Source organism: Zymoseptoria tritici, chromosome 4 (assembly GCF_000219625.1).
Source record: "Zymoseptoria tritici IPO323 chromosome 4, whole genome shotgun sequence".
Classification (NCBI taxonomy): domain Eukaryota; kingdom Fungi; phylum Ascomycota; class Dothideomycetes; order Mycosphaerellales; family Mycosphaerellaceae; genus Zymoseptoria; species Zymoseptoria tritici.
The window spans coordinates 1392835-1414298 of record NC_018215.1 but is presented as its reverse complement, the minus strand read 5'-3'; the positions used below and the strand labels follow the sequence as shown (position 1 = coordinate 1414298).

The 21464-nt window shown below is 54.4% G+C and overlaps 7 protein-coding genes across 7 annotated transcripts; 3 read left to right on the top strand and 4 right to left on the bottom strand.

The window, feature by feature from the left end:
- Positions 1–585: 585 nt before the first annotated feature.
- Positions 586–2678, top strand: MYCGRDRAFT_71117 (MFS putative major facilitator superfamily transporter; the record flags this gene model as incomplete). Its single annotated transcript, XM_003853374.1, has 11 exons — positions 586–612; positions 683–980; positions 1034–1301; positions 1353–1475; positions 1529–1663; positions 1719–1974; positions 2071–2113; positions 2162–2205; positions 2257–2395; positions 2449–2510; positions 2568–2678. The coding sequence occupies 11 exons, from the start codon at positions 586–588 to the stop codon at positions 2676–2678; spliced, it is 1506 nt and encodes a 501-aa protein (XP_003853422.1).
- Positions 2679–5888: 3210 nt separating this feature from the next.
- On the bottom strand, positions 5889–7110 carry MYCGRDRAFT_85700 (replication factor C subunit 5; the record flags this gene model as incomplete). The annotated part of the gene is made up of 4 exons (XM_003852939.1): positions 5889–5928; positions 5978–6132; positions 6182–6350; positions 6401–7110. 4 exons carry the CDS (start codon positions 7108–7110, stop codon positions 5889–5891), a joined length of 1074 nt encoding a protein of 357 aa, XP_003852987.1.
- A 1872-nt stretch (positions 7111–8982) lies between these two features.
- On the top strand, positions 8983–10793 carry MYCGRDRAFT_99917 (secreted small proline-rich-protein; the record flags this gene model as incomplete). The annotated part of the gene is made up of 5 exons (XM_003853375.1): positions 8983–9000; positions 9049–10007; positions 10060–10158; positions 10213–10368; positions 10423–10793. The coding sequence occupies 4 exons, from the start codon at positions 9427–9429 to the stop codon at positions 10517–10519; spliced, it is 933 nt and encodes a 310-aa protein (XP_003853423.1).
- Positions 10794–12706: 1913 nt separating this feature from the next.
- On the bottom strand, positions 12707–13359 carry MYCGRDRAFT_104149 (uncharacterized protein; the record flags this gene model as incomplete). The annotated part of the gene is made up of 1 exon (XM_003852938.1): positions 12707–13359. One exon carries the CDS (start codon positions 13187–13189, stop codon positions 12803–12805), a length of 387 nt encoding a protein of 128 aa, XP_003852986.1.
- A 1706-nt stretch (positions 13360–15065) lies between these two features.
- MYCGRDRAFT_92551 (uncharacterized protein) lies at positions 15066–17087 on the bottom strand (the record flags this gene model as incomplete). The annotated part of the gene is made up of 3 exons (XM_003852937.1): positions 15066–16451; positions 16564–16618; positions 16915–17087. The coding sequence occupies 3 exons, from the start codon at positions 17085–17087 to the stop codon at positions 15066–15068; spliced, it is 1614 nt and encodes a 537-aa protein (XP_003852985.1).
- Positions 17088–18015: 928 nt separating this feature from the next.
- Positions 18016–18811, bottom strand: MYCGRDRAFT_109107 (uncharacterized protein; the record flags this gene model as incomplete). The annotated part of the gene is made up of 1 exon (XM_003852936.1): positions 18016–18811. One exon carries the CDS (start codon positions 18809–18811, stop codon positions 18245–18247), a length of 567 nt encoding a protein of 188 aa, XP_003852984.1.
- A 1075-nt stretch (positions 18812–19886) lies between these two features.
- On the top strand, positions 19887–21335 carry MYCGRDRAFT_40891 (uncharacterized protein; the record flags this gene model as incomplete). Its single annotated transcript, XM_003853376.1, has 2 exons — positions 19887–21062; positions 21162–21335. Coding segments are annotated over 2 exons (1350 nt in total), but the record flags the coding sequence as incomplete, so codon positions are not given.
- Positions 21336–21464: the final 129 nt, after the last annotated feature.

Sequence of the window (21464 nt, the reverse complement as noted above, 5' to 3'; positions counted from 1 at the left end):
GATCGCTGAACTTCCTGTACCCACAGTATTGCTCCTCTCAGCTCGGCTCCACTGCGGAGTGTGGAGTGACAATGGAAGCCACAAGAAGACATGGCCCTCCTGGTTCGTGGGAGATCTTTTAAGCTTCACTTCTCGCTTGAGGCGCCGAGACTTGCACATTTACCCGGCTGACCGCTCACCGGCTTCCTCCTCCACGTCTGGTGTTGAGCATAATAAGTCAAGAATATGGAGCAGGTAGTGCGAGCACTGAAAGTGCAGTGCTGGGGTCGTCTTGAAGAAGGGCTTCTGCTGCTGAGTATATGCAGCAAGTCGAGGCTTTCCTCTGAACGATGTGTCCCAGCACAGAATCGCTCTGAGCAACTCTGAGACCATGACTTTCGGTTAAAGGTGAGGGCTGGGCATTAGCAACTGCAAGCAAAGTGGAGGAAATCCTTCCGAGGCATAAGGGCACGATGCGCCACACAATGGTATATCGCTTCGACGACTCCTCTGCATGGTATAAAAGTCGCGTGCTCCGGCACTTCGCGCGGAGCGAGAGATCGCACTCACCATATTATCAGCTCATCAGCAACATTAGCGTACAACATGGCCCTCCCACCAAAATGGTATCAGGTAAGCGCAGATAGACCAGATCGAAAACGCAGTGTGTTATCGTCAGCATTCACTGACACCTAACCTTCAGTTCCTAGTCAGCGTCTTCGCCTCGTTAGGCTCGCTATTGTACGGCTATGATCTCGGTGTCATTGCTGGAGCTGTTGACTCCGAGAACTTCAAGTCCACATTCCAACCGACGAAAGCAGAAGTAGGGGCAGTAGTATCCGTCTTCACCGGAGGAGCCTTCTTCGGAGCCATGTTCGCAGGACCTTGTGGAGACTTTCTCGGTCGTAAGAAGACTATTCTCCTTGGTGCGGTGATCTTCCTTCTAGGCGGTGCTTTGCAGACAGGAGCTCAGGCGTTGAGCTATTTGTATGCTGGACGTGGTATGTGCATCCTCTTCGTCGAAAGTCCGAATGGCCACTGACGAGGTGGGCAGCGATCGCTGGAATCGGTGTTGGCTTCCTTGTCATGATCGTTCCTCTGTATCAAGCTGAGTTGGCGCATCCGGACATTCGAGGGCGAGTCACCGCGTTGCAGCAGTTTATGCTCGGAGTGGGCGCTTTGGTCGCCAGTTGGGTATCGTATGCAACATATACGTATATTCCCGCCTCGAGCAGCAATCAATGGCGTGTGAGTCTTGGGATCCAGATCATCCCGGCTGGATTCCTCGCTCTACTCATCATGTTCTTCCCCGAATCGCCTCGGTAAGCAGCATGTATTCCGCCAGCCATGGAACTCGAGCTGATATTTCGCAGCTGGCTCATCGACCACGGCAAGGCCGACGAAGGCCTTCGAACACTTGCAAAGCTCCATGCTCACGGAGATGAGAACGACACCTGGGTGAGATCTCAATTCAATCAGATCCAGGACATGATAACGTAAGTCGAGCATCGTGCAGAGGCAAGGATGAGCTGACCGTTCGCCGTGACAGCTTCGAACATGAACATGAAGCCAAGTCGTACACGGAGCTGTTCACCAACAAATCGTCGTTCCGTCGATTGTTCCTTGCCTGCTCGATCCAGGCCTCCGTGCAGATGACTGGCGTGTCCGCAATCCAGTATTACTCGTGAGTCTGGGTGCTGCCGCCGAGTATGCTCGATCGTCTGCTCATCGATTCCCAGCCCTGAGATCTTCCGTCAGATTGGTATACCCGGCTCGAAAACACTCCAATATCAAGGTATATCCTCAATCATCGCCCTGATCGCCCAGTTCTGCTGTATCCTCTTCATCGACTGGACCGGGCGACGATGGGCGATGATCGGAGGGAACCTTGGAAACTGCTTGACGTTCATCATCGCCACCATCTTGCTGGCTCAGTTCCCTCCTGGAGCTTCAAACAATCAGGCTGCGTCGTGGGGGTTCATCGTCGTTACTTGGGTAAGTCGTGAGGGCTGAGAGGCCAGCAGCATGGTCCGAGGAATGCCGCATCTCAGTCTTTCGTTGCCTTTGCTCTAGCATACTGACCGATCTCAGGCTTATAACTTCAGCTTCTCAGCTACCAACGGCCCTCTATCCTGTAGGTGTTCCTGGATTTGAATGACTGGATAGGGCTGACCTGTTGTAGGGATCGTGCCGGCGGAGATATTCGATACTAGGACTCGATCGAAGGTCAGTGATGTAGTGTAGCTCTCTTTGAGCCACACACTGACTCTGTCCCAGGGAGTCTCAATCGCAACCATGACCAGCTTCGCATTCAACACGATGATCGGCCAGGTCACACCCATCGCGCTCGAGAGCATCGGATATAAGTTTTACATCGTGTTCGTGGTGTGCAACTTCACCAATGCTCTGTTTTTCTGTAAGCTCTTCCCTCCCAAAGATATCAAGAAAACGTATTCATACTCAATCTAGGGGCCATTCAGCCAGAGACTGCGAAGCGCCCACTCGAAGAGATGAACTATTTGTTCACAAACGTAAGTCAAGCTCTCTCAGTCCGATGTGAAGCTATTGGTGCTGATTGCTAGCAACAGGCCCCGATCTTTATCCCAACAATGGACACACGCGAGTTCAATCGTCTCGATCTCGAGAACCGCGTGATGGAAGCAGAGTACAAGCAGCATGCTGCTGGCCATGAGGAGTAGGTTTCTCGCGCCAGGATTGGGAATGTGTCTCGAATAAGAGGCGCCTGTATCGTGCTGTGCAGCGAGTGCGTGATGAGTCCGGAGTATCAGCGTCCGGTACACTGTATGAAAATCCTCTCGGAGACAGTGAACACCCGTCATTAGTTACGCGGTGGATGGCATCCGAAAACGGCGAGACGACCGCTGGGGATATGCCGGTCGCATGTGCGGGATAAGCGCGGGGCAAATACTGTAGTGAGGATGGAGATGCACAGCCCTGTGACTCCGACGCAAGGTGTGAAGCTTGTAGAACAAGTAACGACCGACTGCCGGTCGCAGACCCGTGAACCCCTTGTACGCCCGACGTATTCTGCCTCGGTCCTACCGAAGTACCGAAGGATGCGTTGCGTTCAACAAGCCCAGGATAGCCCTACCTCCTCCTCAGGCGCTTCGGAACCCCGGAAGGAGCAGGTATCCGAGTGCAAGAGCGGGTCTCACATGGTTGTGTACAGACTCTGGACCAACAGCAAGCATACATCCGCCACTTGATGGTAACACCGGCGAATCCGTATCAATCTCGTCGACTTGGCTGAACAAGGCAGAAAGAAGGCAGCGACAAGGTCTCCGAAAGCTAGTGCTGCTCCTTGTATGCAGGACAGGCACTGTAGTCAGCTTGCCGTCTATAACGAAGGTCATCCGGAGTCAAACCTCGCAGATAGTCATAGCCGGCCTTGCAATGCGTTTCCAATGCACACGGGCAATGGATCGAAGAACGGATCCGAGTCCGCTCTGCCGGGACTTCGGTGGTCTAACATGGCAGCTGACCTGGACGCCAAGTTCTCGGCAGATAGGGATATGCGGCCTTTGCAATGCATTCACAAGTCACACGCAAAGCAGGTCAACGGATCGAAGAATGGATCCGAGTCCGGAGTGCCTATACTTCGGGTCGTCCAACATGGGAGTTGACCTGGGCCTCAAGTACATAAACTGCGTATTGCCCCTGCGTCTTCATCGTTTCTCATCTGCGTTTGCTCGGCTCCATCCTCCTTCGCTTCAACGTCAGCGAGTCCAACGAGCCTCTGGTTCTTCGAAATCAGTCCGCCCTTACGTCTGCCTGCTCTTTAGCCTCAGTGCTGCATCAGTCGAGCTCCCGCTCCAGCTCGAATCCTCGGCGCCGTCGACCTCACTCCACTCCCAACAAGAAATTGACCGTCGACGGTGAAGTCATCCTCGAGCCACGATCCGACGACTCGAAATGAAGGGCTCCTGCCAAGTCCTCCTCGCCTTCGGCCTCCTTTCTGGCCTCGCGCTCGGCGGGGATCGTCCGTGGTGTCGGTCCAAATTCGGTATGTTCCATTGTCCTTCGTCGGAGACTATTTACTAAATTGTTGAATAGCACCATGCACTGCTGATGGAAAGACTCCCTGCTGTACGGAGAAGGGATTGAAGTGTATGGTGAATCCCAACGGCGGAAACTGGTGTTATCCACGAGATCGTAGGTCGTCCGCGGCATGAATTCCCCGAGCATTGCTAACATTCAATAGCCGGGACACAGCCTGCAGTTCCGGCCGACAAATGGTGTGCCAAGGAGCACGATGGTCTCTGTCCATACCAAGGCCAAACGTGTACCTACGTCCCATACGGTCGTTCTCGCAATACCTGGCAATGTATGCCGGACCCCCCGGTCAGAGGAGGTTAGCCCATATTCGCAAGGCAAGGCATCTGGGACGCGGGAGGACCATAATCTCGGGCTGAGAGGAGAAATTGAATTGTAAGGCTGGGGAGAATGGGTGGATGGCAGAAGGCGTTTTTCAGATGATAGATCCCGGAGGAGGCAGTTGCAGGGAATATCTTGGCTGGTATGGAGGGCAACGGGAGCGATGAGGGGACGTGGAGACCGGAAAAGGTGACCTGTGTACTTCGTCAGCATGGTCGATGCATATTATTCAGTCCTCCGCTGTGTTTGCGTGCTCTCTCTTTCGTGAATCATCTCCATGCCGCATCACAGAGTTGTCATTCCCTCACGGACTGCACGTCTTGCAACGCACTTTCTGCGTCACAACTCATACCAAGTGTGCATGAAAATCACAGCAAACGTGCGACTTCTAGTGACGAGCTTGACGTACCTCCTTCATCGAATCGAGAGACTACGTCTGGACTCCACAACGGCGGCCAGACAGACTGCGTCTCGCGGCTCCCTCGGAAAGGCAAGACTGGCCGCCTTTTGCTTGTGGCGAAAACCCAGCTTCGATGTCTCTGCATATGAATGGGGGCTCCGGATCCGTTACGCCGGACGCTAGACCTATGTGAAAGATTCGAGACCCTGAGGTCTTCAGTGAGCAATGCGATGGCTCGACCTGGTCCGGCAAATGAATATGGATTTCAATCCAGGCCGAGCGTTGCCCATCGCAGTGCTGGAGGCTAAGGCATGTATCTGCTCGAAGAGTGGAGTTCTCGTGAGTCGTGACCGCGTTGCTCGAGAAACTCATTCCATTTTATTGCATGCCTCGATGGTTGCACGCATGCTGTCAAGTGTCCCGTGCTACCCCTGTCCTGCTTTTCACTGTCCTCATGCACCAATCTCTGGGTCGGCATCCTGCTTCCCACCATATCCAGCGGCCTTTCGACCAGTCGCGTCATCCTCCGCCTTATCTTTGACCTGTCCGTAGCCACCCTGCGTCGCATCACCGCTTTGTCCAGTTGTGAAGCCTCCGACACCTTGTTCGCTGATTGCCTGTCCGTATCGCATGTTCTCGGCGGTCTTCTCGCCTCGCTCGGCGCGTCGTGCGGCCGCTTCGTCGGTCTTGGAAGGGTCTGTGGTGGTTTCTGTCTCGCCTAGCTGACCGCCCGACTTCTTGTGTGGCTCTATCTCCGTGGTGATGCTCTCGTATCTATTTCGCAAGTTAGATTGTACCAAGGTGTGACTTCTGATTGCGAATCGTACTGTGTCTGCTCGCCGCCCTTCTCGGTGTTCATCAGGCCGGAAGACATGATTATGGGCTGATTGTTGTGGTAAGTGGGAATTGTTGCGTGGTTGTAGAGGACTGTTTTTGGATTTGTGTAGAGGTTGAGGTCGCGCATTGGGTCGAAGTTCAACGTTGTTCGCGCCTGCAGCTTGAGCTGCGATGATGCAATGAAAGCCCACTCAAATGTGATACGGTAACGCCGCGCTAATCGCCGAGCATGTGAAAGTATGAGGTATCGTAGAATGTCTTCGCTCCTTTACAGAGCTCAATCATCGAAGTCGTCGAGGTCCATACCAAGGAGAGATCTGTGGAACATCAGCTTTGTTACGTACGACTTGGGCTTCATCCACTCACCCTTCGTAGATTCGCATGAATTTGGCGACGAATGCTTCGAGATGAAAGATCACCTTTGATCCCATGCGGATTCGATGCTCGTAGAAAGCGCTCCATTTGATAATCTCGGCCTTCATGGTGTCGTCGAGCTTGGGCATGAGCTTGAATGTGAGAGTCTGACCTGTCGTTAGCCAACTTCAAGAGCATCGCTTGAGGAACTCTCACCTTGAGGATTGTCGTGGCCGGGATGCAGTGGGTGAGCAGATCGTATAGCTTCGCGCGGACCTGCAGAATGCGAGCAGGTGAACGCTCTTCTATGATCTCCTTCGCGATGACTTCGATCAGAGCCTCCCAATCTGGCGGCGGGATCGATGTCTTGTCGTTGACGGTCTCACTGTCACACATCAGCAAAGCGTAGACTTCTCGTCCTGTGTGGACACTCACTTCTGTGCATGCACCGCTTCGAACATGAGCAACGCTCTCCTCAAATTCCGCTTGCTGTCCCGGGCGATTCTCTTCTCCAGCGTCTCGCATGCCTGGTATCGCTCATCCTTGCCCACCTTTGCCAGCACTTTGCAAATCTCCTCCTCTGAAGGGGCGGACACTCTGACCAACAGACATCGCGAACGAATAGGAGCAATGATATTACTTGTACTGTTCGCGACCAGGATCAATCGCAAATTGGGGCTGTATTTCTCCATTGTTCGCCTCAGCGCCGCCTGAGCATCTCGAGTCAAGTGGTCCGCCTCGTTGATGAGGACGACCTTGAAGCGTTGTTTCGCTGCTGCATCCACCTGCTGTGTCTGTGCCACCTCTTTGAGCAGATCCTGAATGACAACACGATCGTAGTTGCCGACATCTGAGGGAGTGATTTCGAGGTGGTAGTTTGATGAGACGATGTTGAATTCGAGCTTGCGATTGCTGGTCGTCTGGAACACGCGACTGTCGATCTTGATTTTCTCGACTCCTGGACCGTAGAGAGCTCGTAGGGTGGCCGAAATGCGTGTCTTCTTGCCTGCTCCGGAAGGGCCATAGATGAGGAGATGGGGAAAGTCGCCGCTGGCCGCCAGAGCTCGCAGTCGGTCTGAGAGTTCGGGATGGTACGAGAGGGAGTCCAATGTCCGTGGACGGTGTTTGTCTACGAGGAGCGCCATAGCTGGTGGTCTGGCAGTGGGTTGTTCCTCGAAGTGATGAAGTCGTTGATGATGGACAGTGAAAGTGGCCGGAATTCGACGTAACGCGTTCCACGCGCAACGGACTCAGCTCCGTGCGAGCGAGTTTCGCGACAAGTCTATAGAACTATTATACAGACGACTTTGTTCACCATGACTTGGAGCACTGTGTCCTTGAAGACGATGCTCTGGACTCTTTCACGCTGCTGTTGCTAATGTCTTGCGCCAATATAGATTTGAAGCGCGCAGCCGACACATGCGTGGAAGAAACTACCTCCTTGTACTGAGACGCAGCAGTCAATATGCCTCCCTCTCGCGGCCTCATTATGCACCCCTGCCGTTCTGCAATGACATCCGCTCGCTACACATTGCCGCATCGTCGAATACTCGTTTGACCACTTCAGGCAAAGGTGTGCGCAAATAATGCTTCCGACCCTTGCAGCCAAGCGCAACCGAGCGCAGCGCCGCGAGCAAGCCATGTCTGGCAGCAAGCGAGAGTGAGGAGAGACACATGCGACAGCGGAACGAGGACGGAAGCTCTCGTCGACGGCTGCTTGCATCAGCCTCTCATCTCCAGGCTGCAGTCTCGCCCGATGTATCTGCGAATACTTCTTGTGCAGCATGTGAAGTCGAGGTATGCCTCGCCCTGGTCGTAACACCTACAGGGATCGTGTAGTATCTGTGCACCCGCGGACTCCGGACAAATGCCTCTTTTCACGTCTGCGAGATCGGGCACGATGCAAACGTTGGAGAGACGGCGCCGTTGGGTCATTGTGGAACACCGGCTGCACCTGCGGCATTTCACAAGTGAAAACTGCGATGGAAAGAACTAATAATGATCCCAACCCGAGTGCTCGATCGTGATGGATGCACCTCTTCTCGAGAAGTTGAAATGGTGGCGGCCAGGTGATTCCAAGGTGAGGTTGACTCAATCATACCTCCTATCGAAAACTCCCGCATCTCATCCAGCATGCTTTCACGATGAAACAACCTAAACAAGCCGAGTCAGCTCGTCACTGTGCCATGATCGCGGACACCAGTCCGCCTCACATGCGAAGAAATGTTGGCACGCGGAGCTCTGCCATGAGAGCACGCGGGAACGCGCTCTGAATACGCGATTTCATGATCACCGAGGCGCTTTGCACAGTGATCGATATTATTGCTCGTCTGAGTGTTGACCCCACCAAAGAGTCCAGACTTCAGCCATAGCCGCCGTTGGATGCTGGATCGTGATTTGCACGCGCTGGAATTCTGCTCATCAGGAGTAGCGCTTCATTTGCCACGAGAGAGGACCCAGTCGAATTGGGTCATTATTACCACTTGAAAACTTGGAAGCGGCCATTATCACCGACAGGTACGTCGTCTTACCCCAGAAGAACATGCGATATCAGACCGGCAAAGTGGCATGCTGGGTATTGAAGAACGCCTGCGAACTTGCGAACCGAAACAGGGCACAGACACGATTCTATACCTCCCATGCAGCCGCCCAGCGCGTCTTTGCACTGTGGATATCGGGAACAACGAGTAATATGCTTGTGCGATGATCAAGCAACCGCTATGGGATATCGATATCCCTCTTTGCCGTGTTCGGAACAAATCAGAAGGACGACGAGATGTGATTGGCGAGCTGCCCACGCCCGTTTGGATTGCTATACCCGTTCGGAGAGAGTCTGTGGAGAATCGTGGCGTCCGGACCCGACTAGCCCACCTTGGCATATTTTCCCCTGATCTGCGGACTCCGCTCCCCTCGGACGACTCCTTCACGGCGGCTTCAGTTGCCCTCGCAGTCTGCGGCGAACGTCTGTTCTCCGGGGAGAGAGCATTGCGGTTCCGCATGGTAACTGTGCATCAGACGTTGGATGGATCTCTAAGGTAAGGCAACGCCTGATTTCAACGTCGCACGTTCACAACAACAAACAGCGTCCTCTCCGATGCCAAACCCCATCTCACTGCGAGTGCGACTATGCGACAGAGCCGCCCTCGGACTGATCTGCAGGCCCATGCTCAATCCAATCTCACAGCGATGGCCATTAGCAGAACTCTGAATGTCTGCTAAGAGTCGTGCAATCTCGCCTAGTCCCGTCGTCACATGAATCGCAACAGCGATATAAACACCTTCTGCTCCTTCCCTTGCTGTTCTTCTCTCCTCATCCAACAACTCCATCAACTTCCCACAGCAGCTTCTTTGACTCCGGTCGTCCTTTCGTTAATCAACGCTCAATCTTGCCACTCTTTTTCAAGAACTTTTTACGCCAACCTCTTTTTTTTTCAATCAGAAAACCAATCCACACCATCAAAATGCAGTACCAACTCGTCGCCGCTGCCCTCGTGGCCTCCGCTGTCGCCAGCCCGGCATACGCCCCAGCCTACGCTGCTCCTCCAAGCTACGAGGTGTCTTCTTCCTCGTCCACCGAGGAGGCTAAGCCTACCCACCCAGCGACTTCTTCCGTTGAGCACCCGCCGGTTTACTACACCTCTGCTGCGTCCACCACCGAGGCTCAGACTTACGTGACCAAGACTGCCGAGTCTAGCAAGTCCGTGGAGACTCACCCAGTTGTGTACTATTCCTCTTCCGAGGAGGCTTCGACCATCGTTGTCGTTCAGCCTACCAAGAGCGAGGCAATGCCAGTCCCACACCCATCTTCCACCGAAGAGGCCAAGACTGTCTACGTCTGCCCATCCGCCAGCCAGGGCCAATCTAAGCCAGCCCCATCTGCTCCCGCTCCAGGCATGCCCGCTGCGCCCCCAGCGGCTCCTCAGGCCCCCGCTCCTCAGGCCCCCGCTCCTCAGGCCCCCGCTCCTCAGGCCCCAGCTCCTCAGGCTCCCGGCAGCCCAATGCCCGCTGCCCCTGCTCCCGCTTCGCCCATCCAACAGATCAAGTGCGTCTCTCAGTCATTCCAATCCATAGATCAATTGCTAACATGCCCAAAGCGATGGCCAGATTCAGAACCCAGCCGGCCCAGCCAACAACGGCCCAGCTGCCCCAGCTCCGGCCAGCCCAGCTCCTAACTCGCCCATCCAGCAGATCAAGTAAGACTTCAATCATCAATCACTCTTTTGCAGCTCATGCTAACGAATTTCCAGCGACGGCCAAATCCAGAACCCAGCCAACGGTGCTGGTGCATCTCCATCCGGACCTGCATCTTACCCAGCTCCCGGCGCTGCTTCCAACGGCACTGCTAGCCCGATCCCATACAAGTCTGGCAACAACGGCGCTGCTGGCAACGGCACCAAGTCCCCGTAAGTATTGTCCGTACACATGTCCTCCAGAACTATTTACTAACAAACATCCAGTGTCTCGCCTCCTCAGGCATACACCGGCGCCGCCTCTTCCCTCTCGGCCGCCGGCCTCATCGCCGGTCTCGGAGCCATGGCCGCTTTCTTCCTTTAAGCGGTTTCGCCTGAGCGACATGTCTGGTCATCCCTGATCAGCATCAGCCAAACACACAGTACGGCTATGACCTTGCATTCGGGCCGGCGCACGATATCCAGTTTCGGCGCCAACTTGGAGGACAGGGTCCTGGCTTGGGGACAATAATGAACATGGTCGGGGTTGCGGCGAAGCCGACAGATGATCTTGATGTACTCTTTCCTCGCTCTACTGTTACTACAGAGCTCTCTTAATACAAAACGAATGTGGATTTTCTGATACTTGATTTCTGTGCAACTTTCGACTCTCTTCCTCATCTTTTTCTGACTTGTCCTCTTCTTCTTGTATCAATCGTCGGTAAGCATGAGTTCATCGTTTGGTCATATGAGTCTGCTTAGGACAGCACGATGCTCAAAACCGAGGTCCTCGTGGACGCCTAGCGACTCGATTGGTTCAAAGTCACCCTCACGACGCTGGAGTCAAACGTTGGTTCTGACAGCATCATGCTCATGGCCTCTTAGTCTCGTTGAAGTTCTCTCGAGCTGGTGTGTGAGCAGACTCGCGTGGTAGCCTGGCACCTTCTTTCACTTTGGACTTCTTCTGAGCGCTTCACGGATAAAGAGCTCAAGCATTGAGGGGCCATACAATAAGACAGTGAGGTGGATTATGATGATCTTGTGTATTCTTCCACTAGTAAGGTAGGTACAAAAGCATCACCTGTCTGCACGTCATTCAACCACCTCCCCTCCTCATTACCATATCAATGTCAGTCCAATCCGGTGCCCGAGAATGTCATGCCGAGAGCGCATTTCCCTCCAACTCCACCTCCGAAAACCATACAAATATCAACCGATGGGCGTGCTTGTGGTAGCGATACGGCCCTGTGGCCTGACATAATGTTATGAATATGGTGGTGCAAGCTGCATTGGATGAGTCTCATCCAGGTTGTGGCTTTCTGCTCAAGAGGGTAGCGAGTCGAGGCGAGTCGGATCGAGGCCATGCACATCCTCGAGATGCATCAGGTGCCTCGCCTTGTGTTCCTTGCTGAGCGCTTCGAGTCGAGTGGAAGGATTGCCTGTGACTTCCTGACCGCAGCCTGGCATTGAGCAAAAGGCGAGTGTCCCGCCTTTCAGGACCGTGTCAATCGTCGACAGCACAGCCTGGTGATCGTCTCGGACTGGACGTCTAACAGCGTCGAAGTTGCAGGAGCGCCCGGAAATTCTGGCAGCAGGACAGGTGAGCTCGCACTCGGCGGCGTGGTCCTTCTTGGCGAGAGTGGTGTGGATTTTGCGATCCATATTGGCCATGGCAGACGCGCCAATGATGCAGATCGGACAGCAGCAGTGCTCACCATGCTCGCACGTGTGGAATCCGGCCTGGGCAATCATTGCCCTGTCATTGTTGGTGTCTCTGTCCTTCCGCGTCGTGGATATGACCATGGCCTGTTCCTCGTTGACCATATGCTCCGAAGATACGAAGTGTGGTGGGGGCCCGTCAAGCAGGTCCCAAGGTTCGTTGCACACTGTGGACGCAGCAACCATGGCTAGATCAGTCCGAAGCCAATCTTGGTGACTATGCTGGCGTTGGCTGACCAAGTCTCGAAGCGACCGTGTTCTGGATACCAGAGGAAGATGGTGAGGACGGGATGCGGGGATTCCTTGCTCTCGGTGTCCCGGTTGTCGAGACCGACTTCCCAGTAGGCTCCGTGGCGTTCGAGGAGGCGGCTGTCGCTCGGAACGTCGTTCGTGTCGAAGATCGTCTGATCGATGCCCCAGAGTTTGAGTGGCGTCTCGGAGAGCAAACACGAGCGGAAGAACACGTCGATGTTCAACAGAGAGCGCATCGCCTCATTCCCGATAAAGCTAGGCCGTGAAACTTTGCATGCCTTCTGCATGGGTCGACCGCCGGTGGTAGGATGTAGCGTGGAGTTCGCACGTGCACTCGCGTGGTGAAATGTGACAAAAGAAGGATTAGCGGCGAAGAAAGCATCTTGCCGCTGGGAACGCCAATGCTGGGCCGGAATGGTAACACTGGATCCGACAATGTCGAAGACATAAGTCACGGTGGAGAGCTGAGGCCCCGAAGCCGCTGGGACCACATCGGGATTGTCGGCCACATGCGTTTTAAATGTCTGCAGAACGGACGTGCGCAAATACTCGACGAGCTCAAAAAGGGCTGGGTAGTGTCTGCTTGACTTTTCTAGGAGACAGTGCTGCTCTAACTGTGGTCAAGCCGCAGAAGCTTCAAATTTGGCGTAGTCGGCCGGCTCCATGTCTTCATAGTACATCGACGAGAGCTTGCGCATCAACGGAGTATATCCTCACAAAGATACTCAACCTGACAGCCATCGGGCAAGCCTGCCTTCTCCACGTACACGTTCCAATCCGGCTGGGCTCCTTGGAACTTGAGAAATGGCCGATGAGTTCTGGCCGAACGATTCGGCGCGGGATTGCCGATGCGGCACCATGCGCTGCCAATGTCGTCGGTCTTGTCGCTTTGAGTGAAGTAGATGTAGTACGAAGTGCACATCTCGGGCATGCCGCTCGCGCTGGTCTCGCGATATTTGAGGCACAGGACGCGAGTATGTTCGATGTCCTTGGTAGCACTCGTGGTGTTGATGCGATTTCTGGTTTGCCATCTGTCGGTGGAAGGGGCGTTGCTTCTCATCTCGACGACGAGCGAACTGCTCATCGTGGGCGGCTGGATCGAGCGTAACAATCTTGTCCTCGCGGCGTAGTCGCTGGTACTCGCTGAGTGGCTTCGGCTGCAGTAGGTGGATTGTTGATATCGTTGTTGGGTCTCGGAGGGGTTAGATGGTTCAGCGCATGGTGACGCTCAAGCACGAGGAACCGTTCTTCTTCTTGTCGAGCCCGTTGGGATGCCTCGGCGTTCTGCGCTTCAGCTTGGGTGAGTTCCGAATTGAGGGGCGAAGTGGCTGGTGGGAATCCTGGAAATAATCTGGAGAAATGTACTCGGCAGGTCGGACAGCGTGGACGATTCAAGGGATCGTAAAGGTCTTCCTGAACGAGATGCAGGCAATCGATGTGCCATCTGTGGTTCGGGTTGCATCGCAGTGAGACACCAGGGCGCTCGACGGTCTGCTTGCTAGGCAAGCTTCAATCGGTCGCCAAACTGGTACTTCTGCTTATCGGCGCCGACTCTCGCCGAGGGAATGGTCTCGAGCTTCATCGAGAAGATTCTTGAAATATGCAACTATTGTCGGTCTGCGTGCTGATGAACTCAGGGGGATGAGCTGCTAATTCAGAAGATACCTCGTCGCTTTCGAATTAGTCAATGACGATAGTGGTATCGTTGAAGCATGCATGTTCAGATAGGGTAGCATTGACAACCTTGATGGCTTGAGCATTGGAGCGCTTAGGTATGAGCCCCCGATTCTATTCGAGGTGTGGTTGGCGTTAGTGTCGAGTTCGACAAGGATGAAAATGAGAGTCGCATGAGATGTGCGCAGCAAACTGTGGCGTGGCACAGAATTGCATGTGATCGTGCTGTGAGGTGAATTGAAGGTGAAACAGCAGTCTGAAGTGCATGTGGCTCAAATTGTCGTCCCGCGCAATCACATGCCGACGTGGTGCATGGGGACCAGCTCGGCATGAAAAGTCTGTCACGAGCCAGCGCCGTTTCAACCGTGGTGAAAAAGCAGAAGCTTCGAATTTGTCGTAGTCGAGCCCAGAGAAGGGGACAAACGGTCGTCAGTGGTAGGGAGAGGTCTGGGCGAAGGTTTGGGCGCGAGGATGTGTAATGAGGAGAGCAGCATGATAGAGAAAGTTGCTAGGCAATAGACCCGTTGGTATGCGCGGTGAAGAAGAAAGAAAGAAAAGAGCACAGAGGGAAAAACCGAAGATACGAAGACATGTGCGCTGCAACAGGAACGTCCACTGTTGCGTTTGCGACCTGCGCGCGCCAGAGCGAAAGATGACGAAGTGCGATGGCGGGAGCTCGGATCGACAAGAGCGAGCTCAATTGGACTCATATCTCACTCACCTTCTGGAGGTATTTAGTAAGAGCGCAAGTCCTTAACCCCTAGATGTGTCGTGAACAATGCCACGACCATCTTCGAATTTGCATGTGAAAGCCGTGGCGAGACAAACCTTGCGATGTCTAGAACAAAAAAGGTATTCGTACGATCGAAAGCCCGTTGCGACTTGCCGATGGACTTGTATCCTTTCTTACCTGTTTTATCAAGGTGTCCTGCCAAGTTAGCGCAACGCTCTGACAAGGTGTTCAGCCAGATCACAAAGACGTACTGGGAACTGACCTGTGATGTGCTTGTGCACGTACGTGCGTACCCTGGAAAGAGGTCCGACCAAGTTGCTTGTTCCCGTTCTGCCAACTTGCATGTACCTGTCCCGCTAAGCTGCCAGTACTTGTCCTGCTGAGTTGACTTCACTTATCATACCGACTTACCTTTACATGATAATCGCGATGTCGGTCCATGTTACTGCCGTGACCACGCTGTTATAGGCTGCTATTGTCGCTGGCGCGGTCACAAGTCCATAAGTCATTCACAGCGGCAACGGGCTTTGCCTCCTCTGCGGCCTCCTCCTCGTCACGCTTCTCCCCGCCCTTTGCATCTTCTTAAGGCTGCAATTTTGAGTCGCATGACGGCGATCTCTCGAAAAACCTCGGCCTTCTGCGACTCGCTCAGGTCGATCGTGTGGGGATCACGTGCGTCGACGCCGTTCGGGTCCTTGCGGTCCTGCTTCTCATGAAGACGCACGAGGGCCGCCTCGACGTCTTGCCAGATGGAGCGCGGAGCATCGAGGTAATTGAAGCCGATGGGAATTTCGCCTTCACAGGCAGTGTCCTCGGAGTTGAGCCAGTTGACAGCGAAGGTGATGGCGTTCTCAGTTCTCCAGACACCATCGATGCTAAACTTGATGCGATTCGTGCGAGCTTCAGGCGCGGAGGCTCCCTCCTTGAAGGTCTCGGGCTTGTTGGTAGTCTGATCGGTAGTATCAGGCGTGAAGGAATCGACCTTGAACTGGTCATCTGCGGCTGCTACGGTGGGGGCATCCCAAGAGGAATCCACAGCAGGATCGCTCGAGCTGTCACCCCATCCAGTCTCGACATTGCTCTGACCATCCGCGTCCGAGTCATCGTTTGGCGGAAGCTCGGGCCAAGGGTGGCGGTCCTCGCCCTTCTCGGCCATGACGAAAATGGTGGCAACCTTCCCCCGTGTGATCATGATGCATGCACGGTCGTCTTCTTTCAAGAAACCGACGTCGCGAGGAGCGAGTCCGTGAATGACCATATCAACGATGACGAAGGGAGCTTCGCGGCCAATCGAGGAGTCAAAGGTAGCAAATCGAGGATACTCATCGTCAGTGCGTCCGTTGGCCATGCACTCCTTGAACATCATGGACTTGTAGAGCGTGTGCTGCATCTTGTATGGCGTGATGAGAGTGACCATCTTCTTGATGTTCTTGAGCATGGGAATGATTGTGTTGAAGATGTACGATGCGGTGAGGAAATTGCCCTTCGAGGACACCATTTTTGCCTTGACGCAAGAGTCGCCCTTGAGGGTGATGAGCGGCATTCGCTTTTGGGTCTCGGTGAGGGCCTTGTCGTTTGGTCCGAGGTGACGAAGCTCGCACAAGCCTGCGACGTAGGCGGCTGGCAGCTCGAACGAGGCGTGGTTAGGAGGAAGAGATGAGACACTACCACCGTAAAACCAGATGTTGGGGAGTTTGAAGCAAGCTGGATGCATGCGTGATTGGAACTCGGGATCCCACCGCTTGAGACCCGCGCGGATCAGGCGAGCAAACAATCCGAAGCGGTACTGAGGTCCGAACTCGTTGAACGCAGGGCTGTTGCCATCGCACGAGTGGACAGCGCTAAGTGCGGTGATTTTCAGTTGTTTGATGTCGCCGTAGAGAGAGAGATCATGACGATTCGCCCGACCCAATTGCCCTTGGTAAACACGATGAGGAGGCTGGCTTCAGTCACGGTGAAGGCTTCATCAACTTCAACGTAGACCTTGGCTTTCTTGTTGCGGGAAGCAAAGTTCTGGCGGATCTCCTTTGAGGCAGAGTTGTTGGCCGTACACAGGATAACGTGGCCTCTTCGGAGGACGTGGGCACGCAGGAAGTCCATAGCTTGCTGGTCAAGGATCAGTCGGTCGTCGGACCAGTACTTCTGCTCATCGGCGCCAACGCCGGATTTCTCGCCAAGGGGATGGTCTCGAGCTTCGTCGGGGTATTCCTCGAGGTATTCAACCATGTTGGCTGGCCGTCCGATAGGATCAGGGTGATCAGCTGATACTCCAGGGTCACCTCGTCAATTTCGAATTGGTCAGTGACGTGGTGTTGGCGTTGAAGAAGCATGCATGTTCTGATAGGATAGCATTGACAACCTTGAACGCTTGAGAATCGGAGCGCTTAAAGTATCGAGCTGACGCATTCAGCCGCGTCTTGTTGCATGCCCAATTGAGATTCGAGATAAAAGAGTAGGCGCATGATGCGGATACCAGCATTTGCGGAACATCTCGCGGCTCCATCGGCGCCTGTGATTGACCGGAAGCGAGAGGAAGAAAGGAATGGTGGAATCTTGAATGGTGCTCGTAAAGCATCTTGGTTCCGAGGATGAATCGGTATATCTTGACATCGAGCCTGACGGCAGGACCATGCCCGACCAACCCGACGTTTGCAAGACTAGGGTAAAAGGCAGATCTCGTGTCGCCGAGGTCGGGATTCAGGCATGCTTCCCATCACACGTCAACTAGGCTTTCCTGCCGATTCATCAGCAGCAAGCTGATCTCCGGTGATGCTGTCATATAGCTTGTCGTTGATTATCGAGATGCCCAGGGATAAAGCCTGTATGGTGCAGACTTTTCCTGGAACGCAGAACGGCCTGTCAATTGCGATGAGTGATAGCCTGAATCATTGGTTCATTCGACAGCTTCTCGTTGACGGGAAGCATAAGATGCACAAGCTTGACTTCGGCGTAGTCGTTGTTCGTGCTTGTTCTTGGATGTTATCTCGTTGCGTTCGCAGGAGCCCGAGCGTGTTCGACAGCTTTCTTCTGGTCTGCTAGAGACTGCTCGTGGTTGGCGCGTGTAGTGTCTTCGTCAGGATCATCTTCAACGCTGGGATTTCCATCGTTGACCAGGAGGCGATGGTACCAGGTTGGTGGCAGTCAGCATGGTAGTGGAGTGACCATCGAGAGTATGATGCCAGAATCGGCTGCAAAGGAGTGCCGTCATGAGTAAGACAAGGAGACAACAGCGTTCCTGCTCAGCTTTCCCGGCGTGAGCTTCTCTCGGAGCCGGGCAGGTGATTCATAGCAGTCTCAGGAAGACGACTGACGACGTGTCGTGTCCCCGTTGAGGTTCAAGCAAAGTTGGTAATGTAGAGGAATAGCGTCACGACATTTGGCCGTTGGCCAAATATCTATCGTCGGTGCCGGCTTTACAATCTCGACGACAGGCGGCTTGCAAGACACAAAAGACGAATTCCGATGTCTACGAGCGACAGCTTCAGTCATCGCAGCAACGGCGATGTACAGCCGTCTTTCTCATGCTGGCTCTTCGAATCTCGGCCAAGTCCAGGACCTGGCTCACAACTCCAGAAGTTTGCTCTGCCGGGACTTCACCCGATAAACACCGTCACTCCAGAGGACACATGGCTGTGAAGCTCTGAATTTGATCGCTAAGTGGTTCCTCTCATGAAAGCCCGACTGCGCTGATCTTCTTGTCACGTTGCCCGAGGATTCCGTCCATCACCAAGCTCAGGAAGCATTCTCGACACCACCCTTGCCACTGCGAGCCTGGTCCAACTCCGCCTGAAGTCCACGCACCATCTCATCCTTCTCTCCTAGCAATCTCTCGCACTCTGCGCGGTCCTGATCACAGACATCCACGATTTCTTCGCACTCCGTCAGACACTCGCGGTACTGCATCTCCACCGCCGCCAACTTCTTCTGGCTGTCGGACAACTGCTTGTCCTTCTCCGCCAGCTTCGTCTCCTTTTCGGACAACTGCTTGTCCTTCTCCACCAGCTTCGTCTCGCTGTAGAGCAACTCCTCGTCCTTCTCCTTCAGCACCACTCCGATTTCCTGCATCATCTGATCTGCCTCCTTGGCTTTGGCTCCCAAGTAGAACTCCATTTGCTCCGACCGCGCGTCGGCGCTGCGCGAGGTTTCCGGAGTAAGGTCTAGACGGGACATACCCTCCTGCACATCGACATCTCCCTTGGTCGTCTTTAACAGCTTCTCGAAAGGCTCCTGCTCTGCCGCTTTCCACGCGGACTTCAGCAGAACCAGGGGTTTGTCCTTCGGATCGCGGGTGTACAACATGTCTTCAAGACGTCGGAGTCGTTGTTTGAGGCGTTGAACATGTGCTTCATCCGAATTTGATCGATGGCTATGAAACTCCGGGATAGTGCTGGACTCCTGCCGACGATGGATTGAGCTATGGTCCTTGGGCGCCATTTGATGAGTGGCCTGAAGTGCGTCTGGCGCATCACTGCGAGATTGTCAGACTTCGAGCGAAGGCGCATTGCGAAAAATTCACCTCGTCTTCGGAGCGGCGGGGGTCGACTCGCATCCTTCTGCCGCCGCTGCAGTCTTGGCTTTCCTCAAGCTTGGGGGCAAGTAAGTCGAGCGGGCCTCCCAGGATGCTTGCTGTTCACGTGTCGTTGGCATGTTGTGCGTGTCGGATGTTGTGGTTAACTCTGAAACCACTGAAATGGTTGCGTTGTAGGATTCCGCAAGAGAAAAAGTCGAGGAACAATCACGAAGAAGCTCCATGACTTCCGACGCGGCCCACAGCGGCCCTAGCCGTTGTGTCACATGCGCGCGCAGGCCGCAAGCCAGAGCCTAAGCGCAGCTCGTCTCTTGCTCTGAAGAAGTGCGCACACGGCATTGCGATCACACCAGGGTGAGTCGCAAAAACACCAAGGGAACACCAAGGGAAGCACACTCCCGCCTTAGCCTGCAATTCACACCACTGCGCGTTACATCGCTCGACGCTGTCACATGCCAATCGCCCGTTCGTGCCTTCCATTTCGGGAAGGTCTTGGCATCAGCACAATCCCTCCGACGACTTTCAACAGAACGTCACAGCTCTGATCACCAACTCAACCCAGGCTGAGCATCATTTCCGACTTCATCATTGTCCTCGCCGTTACCTGTTCCTTCTGTCCTCCATTTCGACTGTCAAGATCAGCAGGCATTGTCTCATCTGGCATGAAAATCGCCAGTCGACATTGTTGCGCTGAAGAACTCTAGCTACGATCTCCACGGGCGACCTTCACCAGACCATCAATCTTCACCAAGCAGGCTACCTTGGCCAACGCTCAAATGGGAGGATACACCGAAGTATGTCTCGATCTTCCTTCACAATGTCCTACCACGGAAGCTAACACCTGCCACTCAGCTCCACTGCGTCCTCTGCGGCGTGAGCTTCAGCATCGCGCGCCTGCGCACCCGTCACGAGCCTCGCTCCCACGCCTGGAACTACGAGGGTACCGACTTCGTCGACGATAACGTTCAGCCTGGCGACAAGTGCGGCGAAGGATGTTGCTTTGTCAAACGCGGCAAAGCCCCTGACGAATTCTTGCCCTCTGAGGCCGATCGGTCAGGCATTGTCTACTCCTACCTCAAAGCCGAACTTTTCTTAGAGCATGTTGCAGGGCCAGGATGTAGGAATACCAACGCCTACAACGGTCATACTGTAAGCGCTTCTGCTGTACAGTGTGTGAGGACGGCCCAATGTCTTCTTCGTAAGCCCATCGGCGGTGATATCGACTTCGAAGGGTACATTACTCCGGCTTGGACTCCCGAGCCCGACGACGAGGCTTGGGAAGGAACTTCGGCCTGGACGCTGAGCGGCCTGAACGCTCTCATCGTCGAACCCATGATGGGTCCCAGCAAAGACTGGGCGCCCATCCGCCACGGCGTGAAGCAAGTGAACGACGCGGGCTTCTGGCAGCCTGGCATCGACAATATTGGCATGGCGTTCCATCCATGGTGCATGGAGGTTTATCAGCGCGCTGTATTTCATCAAAAGGGAAAGGTGGACGTGGATGGCGTGGGAGAGTGGTGGGAGCGGGACGAAGTGGAAAAGGTGGAAAGGTCAGTGGCCGTGTGGGAGTGCGATCAACAGTGGTGGGACCATGGGCGGGGATCAGAATTCTTGATCACCGATCCGTTGAAAGATGCCGGACTGGTGAAGATGCTTCAGGATGCGACGGAGACCTCTGAACACTTCGACCCGGCGGGCAGCGCATTCCCATCGAGGACCCTTCCCGAAACAACGGCCGATCAGCAGCAGAAGACTATACTTGATCCCTTCTCGACGCTCCCTGCCGAGTTGCTTCAAAACATCCTCACTGAGCTCCCCAACGCTTCCATCGCCGCTGTTCGGGAAGCCTCACGAGCTTTCACACATATCCCCATTTCCTTTTTCTATCCGCTTGTTCGCAGAGACTACCCCTGGATCTGGGAGGCCGATCAGGAGACTTTAGCCGCGCTCCCGCAATACTCGCAGTGGACAAAGGCCGTCATCGACAAAGCTGCCCGCAAGCTGAATGAGAGCGGCGATATAGTCTCTCGTGAGGAGGACAAGATCGCGACGGGTCAGCACAGTACTGCGAGCGACCCGGATGCTCTCGCTACCGCTGCCGCGGGCAATGGGAACGACGAGGACCACATCACCCCAATTTCGCTTCCCCGTTTCGAGACGAACTGGTTCAAGCTTTATGCGTCGCTGAGGAAACATAGCGGCTCTCTTCCCGGACTGAGGAACCGTGAGAGGATCTGGCGGGATTGTCAGCAGATTATCACGATGATCGATGAGATGAGGGCGAGATCTGCCTAGGGGACCTCGACTTGAAGAGAGTTGTTCTGACCCAGCACGCCTTCGAGCTGGACGACTTCTCGTTCTCGAGGTGAAGTAGCGCTGTTTCGATGATCAAAGCAGAACGACTGGGTATTCCCTCACAGAAGC